The sequence below is a fragment of the Ammospiza nelsoni genome, chromosome 14, assembly GCF_027579445.1.
Source record: "Ammospiza nelsoni isolate bAmmNel1 chromosome 14, bAmmNel1.pri, whole genome shotgun sequence".
NCBI lineage: Eukaryota > Metazoa > Chordata > Aves > Passeriformes > Passerellidae > Ammospiza > Ammospiza nelsoni.
This window is the reverse complement of record NC_080646.1, coordinates 14,087,986-14,100,970: the sequence shown is the minus strand read 5'-3', so window position 1 is coordinate 14,100,970 and position 12,985 is coordinate 14,087,986. Positions and strand designations below refer to the sequence as shown.

The 12,985-nt window shown below is 40.7% G+C and overlaps 1 protein-coding gene across 2 annotated transcripts in view; it reads right to left on the bottom strand.

Annotated features, from left to right (window-relative positions):
* Window positions 1-12,985, bottom strand: part of RNF111 (ring finger protein 111) — a 42,968-nt gene that overhangs the window by 14,336 nt on the left and 15,647 nt on the right. For both annotated transcript variants that reach the window (XM_059482346.1, XM_059482347.1), the window contains exons 3-7: window positions 8,412-8,538; window positions 6,284-6,447; window positions 3,450-3,647; window positions 2,207-2,526; window positions 1,160-1,409 (exon numbers count right to left, since the gene is read on the bottom strand). In XM_059482346.1, coding sequence (XP_059338329.1) covers window positions 1,160-1,409; window positions 2,207-2,526; window positions 3,450-3,647; window positions 6,284-6,447; window positions 8,412-8,538 — 1,059 coding nt within the window. The remainder of the gene's footprint in view (window positions 1-1,159; window positions 1,410-2,206; window positions 2,527-3,449; window positions 3,648-6,283; window positions 6,448-8,411; window positions 8,539-12,985) is intronic.

The following is a 12,985-nucleotide window of genomic DNA, read 5'->3' as shown; positions in this document are numbered from 1 at the left end:
TTCTTCCTTAAACCTGATCTAAATCTACTCTTCCAGTTTAAAGCCATTCCCCATGTCCTATCACCACATGCCCTTGTCAAAGTTCTCCCTTCAGCTCTCCTGGAACCCCTTTAGGCACTAGGAGGTGCTATAAGGTCTCCCCAAAGCCTTCTCTTTGCCAGGTTGAACAATTCCAACTCTCTCAGCCTGTCCTTGGAGCAGAGATGTTCAGCCCTCTGAGCACCTTCATGGTCCTCCACAGACTCACTCCAACAGGCCTGTCCTCCTTGTGCTGAGGAGCCCAAACCTGAAGCACTATTCCAGGTGGGGTCTCATGAGGGAGGAGTAGGAGGACAGAATCTCCTTCCAATATTACATTTGTTGTTTAATCTTTAAAAGTTTAATCCCTGTCCTTCTGGGTTCACTATTCTATAGAGATAATAAATTTTGAAAAAAAAGAAATCACAATCAAACAAATTATTCTGCTAAAGCAGATCGCACTGGAGGGATGGGACAAGGGATCAACCAAGGAAAATGGAATAAAAAGCCAGTGCTAGAATAGAAAGGAGATGAAAAATATTTTCATAGTAAACACAGTTTTGAAGTCTCAGTGTTATTATGGTCACTCATAGTAAAATATTTTAAATTTACCTTGGTCCTGTTCAAACCCCCTAACTATTTAAAATATTTCTCAATCTGTGTTTTGCTAGGCCAGCTCTAGGACCAATGCAAGCAGGCTGGAATGTTCTCTTGCTGCCAGGGCAGTGTGTCAGGGAGAGTGCATGCAGTGTGTCAGCAGCACTCACAGGGACAGTGCATGCAGTGTGTGTGTCAGCAGCACTCACAGGGACAGTGCATGCAGTGTGTCAGCAGCACTCACAGGGACAGTGCATGCAGTGTGTCAGCAGCACTCACAGGGACAGTGCATGCAGTGTGTCAGCAGCACTCACAGGGACAGTGCATGCAGTGTGTCAGCAGCACTCACAGGGACAGTGCATGCAGTGTGTCAGCAGCACTCACAGGGACAGTGCATGCAGTGTGTCAGCAGCACTCACAGGGACAGTGCATGCAGTGTGTCAGCAGCACTCACAGAGACAGTGCATGCAGTGCCAATACTCACAGGGACAGTGCATGCAGTGTCAATACTCACAGGGGCAGTGCATGCAGTGCCAATACTCACAAGGAGAGTGCATGTAGTGGCGGCAGGAGGAGAGCGATGCCTGGGGCGGGGGCTGTGGCTGTGGCACGATGCCCGAGCCGTAGCCGTCAATGGGCAGGGCCTGGCTGGGCCCCGCGCCCGCCTGGTGCCCGTAGAGCGCCGTGCGCGACGACGAGCCGGGGCAGCACGGATCAAACGCCGACGTGCCGTGGAAAGCGCCGCTGCCGTGGCTCCTGATACCACTGCTGCTCAAGTCTACTGGCAATGCCTGCTGCAGAAACAAACCAGCTTTTTTCAAGCCACTCTTTAGACACTGAAGGCAAAGTCATATTCAAACATCAGATTTAAAAAAAAAAATAAAAACAAGCAACTGGGATCCAAATTTTGAAGTTTTACTGTTTGACTCTGGAACATTTTTTATTCTTATTCCTAAATTCATTAATCTGCTGAGAGACTAACTTCCTTACACTAGATTCTGTAAAAACCAACCAAAAACTGCCCCCAAATGCCCCCAACACCCCCCAATCAAACTAAAAACCCCAACAAAAACCCCTACAGTAGATAAATAACACTGATAGTTCTGCATACTGTAACTTGGCACAGTACTGTTCTTTCCTATGACTGTACTGTTTTACAGCTGTGATTTAATTACTGAAAAACAATGCTTTTAGAGAAGCAACTTTTTTATACTTTTTATATACAGGACATTAGACTTGACATTTTTCTTCTCTCAAAGCAGCTCAATGTTTTGCACTGCAGAACTGCTGTGATGGGCAGAATACTTCAAGGTAATTATGTTAGGTTTGCTATGCAGTCACTCATCTTACAGCCATGAAGAGGTCAGCCATCAATAATTACTCGAAGGATTATGTCTTTCCATAAAATTTCAGGGGCTTGTGTTTATATATATTACAGCTCAATTTTTCCTTTTAGCTCCCTTGTATAACACCTGATGCAGAGCAAGCGAGTAATTTCTAATTCAGCATCCTTATCCTATTCCCTCCTATCTGGAACAACTTGAAATCCCAAGTCACAAGGTGTGATTGTGAGTCACAGGATTAAACATGCCTGCTCGTGGTAAGTGGTGCCAGAACTGCTGCTTGCTCCACACGGGGCAGGCACAGGAGGAGGCCTTTCCACGGGGCAGCTGGAGTCACTGAACGAAGGAGACAGCGGCACAGCTGGGTGAGGGTTGTGGTGGTGATGGTGGTGGTGCTGGAAGTGGTGGCCATGCTGCTGGAAGCAGCTGGTATGTGGGTGTCCCAATGCATGATGAGTCTGTGAAGGCCCTCCACAAGGAGAATGCTGGGGGCAGCACGATGGCAGCCTTGGCATGGCCGGAGGGCCAGTTTCCAGTGTCGAATTAGATGCAGCTCTTCTTATTTCATCTTGAAGACAAAGTTAATATTGAAGTGAAAAATTAGTAAAGCTGATCACTGTAAAGCAGTGACTTAAATAGAAACAAAACACCCTGTACCTCACAGTTAAGTATTTAACCAATTGAAAACTAGACTGTCCTGGTTCAGGGCAAATCTGGGAGAGAACAAGATGATTGGGGATAAAAGTATCATATAGTCAACCCAGCACATAGACTGTAACAAAGCAAACTAGATACAAAAAGTAGTATTTAGCTACACCTGCCAAATGAACCTAAACTGAATGGTTCACGTGGAAGTACTCATGGCAACCACTGGAGGACAGGAACTGACACTTGCCTTAGTCTACAAATTTAAGGCACGTCATCAGCAGGGAAAGGAAGAAAAATTGTTACTGTGGTCAGTCTCCAGAGACCTCAAATTCTTGTGCAACTGTGGTCCACCCAGGTTAATTGTCCCTCACCACACTTGCAGACAGGGCAGCTTTGTTCCAGTGATGTCATCAGTGCTCTCTGTATATACAGCTCTATATAAATGTGCTCCCAGGGGATTATCCACAGCAGGAGATATACTCAAGGAATCCAGATACATCCTTCACTTTCTTACAACACACATTGAAATAACACCTCTGTAACACACTGAAATGAGAAGCTCAATTCCCAGTGAACTACATTCCACCTCCCCAAAAAGCAAGGATGTGGTTTGTTCTGTATAACCAAATCATTCCAACAGGCACAAACAGAAGGCTCCAGCACATTTCCTGTATCTTTATGGAGAAATCAATGGTCTTTTTCAGATTCCTGTCCTCTCAGCTTACTACTGTTAGGCTCAATACTAGAAGCTCACATGGGATTTAATTTAGAGAATGCTGATTAACTTCCTCTACCCTCCTTTGTACTCAGAGACAACACAACAGCTCAGAGCTCATTCTGTACCTCCAGTTGAAGTGCCAGCAGTGCTGCCACTGGGGAGACTGGGAGTGGTCTCTGGTGCTGCAGAGGGCTGGCTGCTGGAGACATTGGGAGCTGCATCAGAGGCCTGCTCTGAGGTAGAGGTACTGGAGCTGGTAGTGGAAGCAGAACTCACGGCCTGCGGCTCCACTCGAGCTGATGTGGTTGGCACAACTGTCGGCTCTGGTGAAATAAAAAAGCTTTCATGTTCTTTAAGCTTTAAAAGTGCTGAGGATTTTTTATTGTTGTTCCTGCTTTTGAACCATTTTACAAGACATTCGCGATTCTGGCCTTGCCAGAAGCTAAGAAAGTCAGAACATAAAAACCTGACAGGCTTGTGTGTGGAAAGAAAATTATCTTTTTTTTCTCTCTTGCTTTTTTAATCTACTCATGTTTAAATAATTAACATAAAATCAATTCTTAACCAAATCTGACATTTAAGTTTTATTTACTGGATAAAAAAGCTCCTACTAGAAAAGAGATTAAATTACTTCAGTACTTTACAATAAAAACGCTTGCTGATATGTTCCATTAATCCACAGGCAAACTACTCTATGATTAAGTATTATCCTTATAACTTTCTATTGCCTATGAAGAACAGAACAACTTTTAGACCACTCACCAAGAACAGCATAACATCTAAGCTAGCAGTACTACTTTACAAACTTCCATCATTCCAGATGCATTGTACTAAAGGCTTTAGCAAGATAAACTTGGTTTCTAGTCTCAACACATGCTAAAAGCAGATTATCAATATCTGAGACTTCTCTTAAAGGTACATACCTGTTCATATTACATATTGCAAAGCTAACAGTGAGCAATGTATCCTGGAAATCCAAAGCACTTGATGAGTCTTGTCCTTTACTAGATAATTGTAAACAAGTTAAAGTTTAAAACTATACTTGGTGGCATAATTAGAATTTAGTTTTGAAAAAGACTTTGACTATAAGTTTGAAATTTTTCTTAAGTAATGAAAGGCAATGACATGACTAAGAATATAAGATACCATAAAAGGGAAGATTATCAGAAACAGCTCAGTTTTTTTTTAGTAAAAACGTTTGCATGGGGGGAAAAAGCATCAAAAAACTTCAAATACTTCCTTTACACAGTCTCAAAATATGAGTAGTTTTCAAGACATCTCTCTATATGTAGCAGGAATATCAGCAACTCAGTGAGCAAAGGAATAAATGTATTTATTCCTTTGCTCCCTCACAAGCCTTCCAACTCATCACATTAAAAAAACATGATCTGATATCTACATTTAGATTCCTCTTACTTTTAACATGGCCTCCCAATATACTAATTTTATTTATTTTAAGGACAATGTTTTGGGTGAAATATATTAATGTTTAAATTCAGAAAATGAGCAACTTTATAGAACATGTATAGCCTACAATGAAGAGTAATCAGGCAGTGCTCAGCCAGTGGCCACCCTGAGTTCCCTCAGGCTCAGGTTCCCCACCAGCCCTTACAGACACCTCTGATTCTCCCCTGCCCAAACTACTGAAAAACAGGGGCCTTGGTCCATTGTGAACTACTAGCTAAGAGAAACTGGATTTCTCAACTCACTGCCCAGACACTGGCCCAGGAAAATAAAATGAGATAGGGTCTTTATGCTCAGGGAAGCAGCTAGCCAAGTTTTAAGACCAGTATCTTTGATGAAATAGGTAAAGTTGGGCTAAACTCCTTTTATGGTGTTAATTCAGAAGTCCAATCATTTAACACTAATTCATGTGTGAAATTTGATGCCTAAACCCAAAAAATAGCATTCCTTAAATCCTGCAAGATTCATCTTAGGCATTTCCTCTAGAAGGCAGGAGAAACAGCCAGTCTTTAACACACACATTACAGAAGTGCATTTTAAAAATAACTTGGTTTCTGAATCCAAGACTAAATTCTATAATATGAATTTTAAGAGTAAAGTAAAGCAATAGAAACCTACACTGCACTCCTTCAACAATAGAGCTGTTGGGATATTTCACAGTAAATACCTAAAATGAACGATCCGTACATCAACTCATCCTCTACCTTAAGTCATTAACCAACCAAAATTATTCTCAAGCCTTTCTGACTCTCCATCCCACCCCAAAAAACACAACTTGAAGAATTAGATACTGCACAATACTAAGCTTGTAATGCACTCGGGCAGAACCACAAGAGAACAAAGCTTCTGTTCACATTACAAGTAACATGCACCAAAGAAATCCCCAAAACCACCACCATCTGCAAATGCAAATGTGCAAAAACGTACATGAGCTTCAGTTTTTCCTTCTCCCAATTTTACGGTAATTGGTAAGTTTTTCTTATGATCTTCAGCAGGAATAGACTTAAGTGTCAGCAGGTTTTAATGTTAGGAACCAATGAAAGGCTACAGCTTCAGAAACCTATCACACTTTACTAGTTTAGGGTTGGGCTTTTCTTTTTTTAAAAGCTATTTTTACTTCAAGGCCTGAAAGAACAGTCACTATTCCAAAGCATAGGCAATGATAGACTTTCCTTTTATAGTGTTGCATTGAAGTAAGTGCATATTTTTTCAAGAAGTAGTTCCAACCTGTTCTGTAATTTCTGCCTGGTGAGTCAGCCCTCAGACACACACCCAAGGCAGCTTTGGAAGAAAAACTGTATCTTTAGATCTAAAAGACCCATTGAAAACAGCTAAACTTTAAATTTTGAAAGGAAGGGCACATTATCTGACAGGTTTGGAAACAGACATTAGAAATCAGACTTAGAAGGGTACCTTCTATCTGATGCAATTAACTCCAGCGCCCTTACACTGCCCATCCTGCTCCTGCAGAGATTTCTGTGACAATGCCACTCACCATCCTCATCCACGGTGAGGTCCACGACTTCGGCGGCGTTCTGCCGCAGGGGCTGGATGACGGTGGAGACCCTGCTGCGGGAGCGCTGCTCCGGCGGCCGCGCCGCGTGCGAGCTGGAGCCCGCGGCCCAGTGCGAGCGCGCGTGGCCGAGCGCCGAGCGGGACCTGCACGGGGGACACCTCAGTGCTGGCCTCAAACTGGCCACCAGTGATTTGTTCTCCTCCTCTCTGAGGAGCTACTCGCAGATTTTTATTATTAAAAAAGCATTTTATTACATTCAGATACCCCGTGACTCCATTTGCACAAATCCTACTGCAGCCTTTACCAGAGCACATAACAGCAAATGCCCAGCATGGAGAGTTTAAAGGTCCCTAAGCCATGTCCCATGTACATGCAGATATCTTTAAAAAAAAAATTCACTGTGAAACCCTACAGCCATGGCCAGGCAGCAATTACAGCTGAAGTTGTTTTGGGTTTGTAAATAGTAATTGAAGAGTCTCCAATCATTGCGTTCTTCTCCTTCTGTATTAGAAAAGCGTTTTATTACATTGAGATACCCCATGACTCCACTTTCACCAAACACACTCACAAACACTATTGCAGCCTTTACCAGAGAACATAACAGCAAATGCCCAGCATGGAGAGTTTAAAGGTCCCTAAGCCATGTCCCATGTACATGCAGATATCTTTAAAAAAAATTTCACTGTGAAACCCTACAGCCATGGCCAGGCAGCAATTATAGCTGAAATTGTTTTGGGTTTGTAAACAGTAATTGAAGAGTCTCCAAATCTTCTACTACTCCTGTGCAGTCTGAAACAGCTATAAAAGGTCTGTAAACGATCTATAGGTCTATAAACAATGACAGACCTATGAAGACACTAAAAATTTGTAAACATTAAATACTTTTGCATGTTAACCTGTGACAAGAGTACTTTCAGAGGATAATTTTTATACTTCAAATTTACAAAATGTCATGACTGTACAAAATCTCTGGACCTTTCCCCCTAATATGATTTTGCTCCCTCTCTTCGGAGAAAAAACACAGCTTTTTGTGATACTTAAACTAAAATGCAATGTGGCTTGAGGAGATCCTAAGCCTGTAACCATATCTAAGGAAAGGGATGGGTTTATCTGTTTTATATCACACAGCACCCATTCTGTTCAGTTCAGCCATGCAAACCCCAACACTCAAGACAATGATTTTTGGAGTGCGTATCCTCTTTGAAGCACAAAGTCTTTAATTAAGGGAAGAGTATTTTTACAGTCTTGTATTTACCATTGCACTCCCAAAAAACTTTGACTCTCCAGTATTTACATCAATCAAGTGGCTCTTATTTTCCAATTTGGAAAAACAATGTACTCAGACTTCAGAAATTCAGACGAGGAAAATGTGAAGAAAAGGGAATGACTTCACTGAAAACAAACAAAACCCACTGCACAAATCACCATGGAGCTACTGCTCCTTTGGCTGGAGCACTGCAGAAGGTGAGGGAAGAAAGTCTTAAGACTTGAAAAAATTAATTATATTACAGAAAACACATCTTATTGATGCTAGGAATATACAAAGCTGTTTATTTTTTACAAGTATCTAGTTTTAGGTAGGTTTGAAGTTTTCATCAAGAAAATCCACTGTAATAGATTCTGTAAAATCTAAGAATATGGAACAAAACTTCCAGAGATTCTTGGAAGAACAGGAAAGCATATACAGCAGCAGCAGCTTCAAAAAAGTAGGCTGCTTTCCTGAGAAATGCTGAGCTAATCCCTAGATAGTCAACTCAGCCTACACAGGCTCTCTCTAGGATCTCACTGTGCAGCTTTGCTTCCCCCAAATCCTGCACATCAATCACACTAATACAGCCACCTCAGCTACTCCAGATTAGTTCAATTCTCAAGCCTTGGCAAAGCTGTGCTTTGGGTATTTTGTCCTTACTTTGTTTGGGGTTTAGAATTGGGGCTTTTTGTTATTGATTGGGTTTTGTTTGGCTTGGTTTTTTTAATCAAAATTCATACTGTGCATCCTGGTTAGAATTCCAGTGACATTACCTTATGGGCTTTTAATGGCACAAACATTGTGACAAAACTCAGAGACAAGCAAAACTTTATTAATGCAAAAAGATGCAAATCTCACCTGTAGTTTTCACCAACTGTGACAATCTCCACTTCACTGTCTGTTGAGGTAACATTTATTTCTTCGTTAGCAGTGACTTGGGGAGTGGAGGATGCTTCAATCACCACAACGTCTTCATCAATACTTCCTGATGAGGAAAAAGGAAGAAGAAAGTTTCCATAGTTTATTTATATTTCATTCACCAACTGTCATTATAAGAGATTATTTTTCACAGATTTAAAATATATGTAGGCAGAGAATTTCATGGTGTATGTCAAAAACCTTAGGTGCAACTGTCAAATACATGACCTAATTATTAAAGGGAGCAATTCTGCTCTAAATACTGAAGGAAGGAAACAGAAGACTGAATGTGGGGTAGGTATGCAAGCTTGCATTAGAAGCATTGAAAGCAATTGCAGTGAATTTTATTATCTGTAACACCAATAAAATTCAGTCATTTAATATAAAGACAGAACAAACTTACAAGCCAGCAAAGTAGTAGTGGTTTGTTAGCATTAATAGCTTTTTTAAAAAAAAATGTTTTTAGAAGTATCAGTCTCAAGGCTAAATATTGACAACAGAAGAAAAATGATCCACCAACTACTTAAAAAATATTCTTTTCGTGTTTATAAATATCTTTGTACCTAGACTTTTTGTGGCATTCACAATCTGTACTAGACAGAGGAAGATAAAATTAAACTGAGAATGATAAAAAACAGCAACTGAAACCCCACAAAAGAGACAAGTTTTCTTAGGAAACAACTTCCACCTCAGGAATAATGGTTACAGTTCCAGCCTAACAAGCAGACACATGAAATACTTCTCTAGAGCTGCAACACTGGCAGTGACAAGTCTGAGCCATCTACAAGACTTAAATTGAGCTATGGATTATTCACTGAGCACAAAAGAACTAAAAAAATGAGCTGTATAGCTTAGAAATCACTAACTATCATTTTGGTTTCTGCAAATTGCCTCCAGGAAGTGCTTGAAGAATTTGGTCTCATTCAAGTCAATACTTCCATCCTGTATGCACAGACTGTTCTCAGCTGCTTCACCCCATGAGAAAGATTATTCATTTTTATTTTATCAGTTTTTCTGCTTTGAAAACAACTCAAACTGCATTACCTGTTTTCCAAAGGCCTTTGTTTCTGACCATACTTATCTCAGAAAGATTGCTGGCTGAAGTTGTAAAGAATGATGCCTCCAAATACTGATACTAACAAAACTCTGGCAATAGAAAGTAGCGTGGAACAAAATCAGTTCTCACAACTTGCATGAAAAGTTTGGGGAAAACTAAAAATACTACACGGTCTAAAAAACAAAACAATATTCCAAAACTGAAAATACCAAAAGGCCAGTTACTCAGAGTGAAAGGTAGCAGCTAAAGCCACCAGCACATCCAAAGGAATGCAAACATTGTGCCTATCAGGGCAAACAAGCAACAGCTTTCTTACACAGAACTATCTCAGTCACTAAACTTATCTGCTGTCAGACAAAACCACCAGCCAAGCAGCTGGGAAAAGGTCCCTGAGAAAAACCCCCAGCTCCTCCTTCCATCTCCCAAAGCTGCACTTTTCTGAAATACAGTAATTTTGAGAGCACTCCTCAGAGTCCACGTGTCCTGAGGTTCAGTATTTATTGAAATTTGGACAGGTACAAGAGTAGAAAGTTTTAGGCTTAAATATGATTTTGTTACTTCAGAAAACAAAGGAGTTCTTGAGGACAGAATCATCTAGAATGTAGATCTATACTGAAATTCACCCAGTGTGCACCCCTACTGAAATTCTGACACAAGCTCATGAAAACCAAAGGGAATTCTTAACTGACTATCTATACAATTCAGACACCTTTCTCAATGTTCAAAAGCTCATTTTATTCAACTGTTTTTTTTAAGCACTCCTTTAGCTGAGAGGTGATTGTACCAACTACACAAATCAGACTGCAAAAAACATCCAGACTGGTACTGAATGAACAGGTTTTGTGACTTCCAAACTAACAAATAAAATCTTTAGGAAAGCAGTCAAAGTTGCTCCAAGTAGGATACAGCACAGACATAGTTCAGAGACATGCAACTTCCTACTGTTCATGCCTCTAAAAACACCTTCCTAAGTCAAAAGCACAAACTGATAAAGTTTTCATCCCATTAAATACTTTCCTATACAAGGAACCAATACTTTCTTCAAAATTAAGCAGAAAAATGACTATAAACTACATAAATATTTAATTGTTTTATACAGTCCACCATGATACAGTATAATTCACTTTTTTTTTAGCACATACCAGTCACTGGCCAGTCATCTGTCTGTAAAGAACTTCAAGCAAAATTTAAAGCATGAATAGCTTACACATCAATGCATCCCCTGAGTGACTGAAGCTGTAAGAAGGCAGCTAAATCTGGATAATTACAGAGTTAACCACACCATTCCTGCAGCTCCTGAGGGTTATCTCGCTTCAAGAAGAGTCACTGCACTGCTGACAGCAAAACAGCTACACAGATGGAAGAGATGTATTCTGTACTACTTTCAGAATAATACCTATGGCTACAAAACAAACAGAAAATCATCCTCCTGCAGGCACACATTATTTCTTTGTCATCTTCTGAATCACAGAACACATCAAGAAAATTATACTCTAGTTATTTGTGAGTAAATTAACCTTCAGGCCACCACTGAAAGACTCAGTCTGCATTTCAAGTGAGCTTCTTAAAACAAAACTTCTCTTGAAAATCACAGCCAGGATTTTAATAGTTTCCACAGAAATTTGGGGTGGTTTCTTCCCTTCTCACATCTACAAGTAGTATTTCATAGTGCACACAAGATACCAAATTTCAGTTTGCAAGTTTTGCGTTTCCCATTCAGACCTTTCAATAGCCATTAGTAATTAATTTCTGCATGTGACTATTAATCAGAAATAATGGGTAACTTCTTCACATAAGTTTTTCTACTCTTTTAAAAGCTTTTTCTATGATGGAAACCTAATGCTCAGCTGGCCTAGGGGAAGGGATAAACTGCACATGCTTGAATCCAAATCTGAACATATGTAAAACTGTAATCCTCTCTGAAAAATAAAAACACACTCTCATCCAGGCCGTACCTCACAAAACCAGTAAATTTGCTATAATAAAGTGCCTTTGTAAGCAGAATATAACTTTTATAATAAAATAAATATTATATTGGACTCTAAAGTTCAATACTTAGGCCAGTAAATGACATATTTTTCCCTAGAAAGTTGCAAGGTTACTTTACAGCAGAAATTGCTATGTGCCAGTGATAGACCAACTTGCTGCTTTAGAATCAAATACTTAAATAATCCAGAAGTTGTAAGCAAGAGACTAAGCTTTGCACAGTATAACATGTATAATATATATAATTATACTACTATTTAAAAGACTATGGCATAACTCCAAGATTAATTAATCATCATCCCAAGGACCCCACCAAGGGCATAAGTAACACTGGAGTAATACCCAAATTTATGTTTGGCTGATGCCATTCTCAGAGGGTATTTTCACATCTGTTTTGCAATTAACATGGAATTTAACCAGTCTGAATATTACATGTAAGATAATAAAAGCATTTTTCAATACACAATTTCAAATGAGACAGTCTGATCAACTCTTAAGTGAAAGCAGAAGAGATTTAAAATCAGCAGTCAAGTTTCAGTGAGAGAGCTGCCTTATTCTGAGTTCCAGGCTTGCACTGGACCAGACCAAGAGCCCACTCAGGCACATGTTCTCTCTAACAGCTGCAGCAGGCAAAACCACTGTGCAGTCAGGGCAGAAAACTCAGGCTACAAATTTTAACTAAAAGCTCTCACACCACCCAGCATTCACAACAATGTCTCAGATGTCAGAGCACACTTTCTTGTCCAGTCATTGCTCAGCTGTCCATAAGTGTGTTGAACGTGGGGCTGTGTGCCCCAATAGCCACTTATGCTCAGGAATTAGAGACAATGACTTGGATAGCAATTCAGCTTGAAATGAATAAAATAATACCCTGCTATATTAGTCAGTACTGTCTGTCTCCTTTACCTCTGCAATGTCTTGAGCTAGGTATGGCTGGCAGCCCTGCCCTGAGCCTGACAGAGCACAACAACACCCCTGTATGAGCGCCATCCTCTGGGACTGAGCGGGTCACGGATTTGGGGCTTTGCTCTCGTTCTCAGGCTCTGAAGGTCCTGTGACCCAAGCAGACACACCAAACACATTTGTCCTTTCCCTCCCTAGATGTCTGAAGATTCCTGGGCGCCAGGACAGTCACTCCCTTCCCCTAGTGTCCTTGAAGGTCCTGCAGGAGGCCAGGGAGGTGCTGTTGATGAGCGTGGCACAGTGCAGGGGAGCTGAAGCACCCAGAGCACTGGCACAAAATCCAGCAGCTACAAGCGCCAAGGGGAACCTGGACCAGAAATGCAACCCCCTCCTGTCACTGAGGCAAGGGACACCTCTGTCATCACCTGCTTCCTCTGAGGACTGTGTGAGTGACTCAGGCTCTTTTATATGGTTTTTGAGTCTAGATTATGATTGTTAGGTTGATAAAGCAAACCACATGTTAAGATTTGACCTGCTCTGCAGAGGGTCCAGGTGATTAGAAATTTTA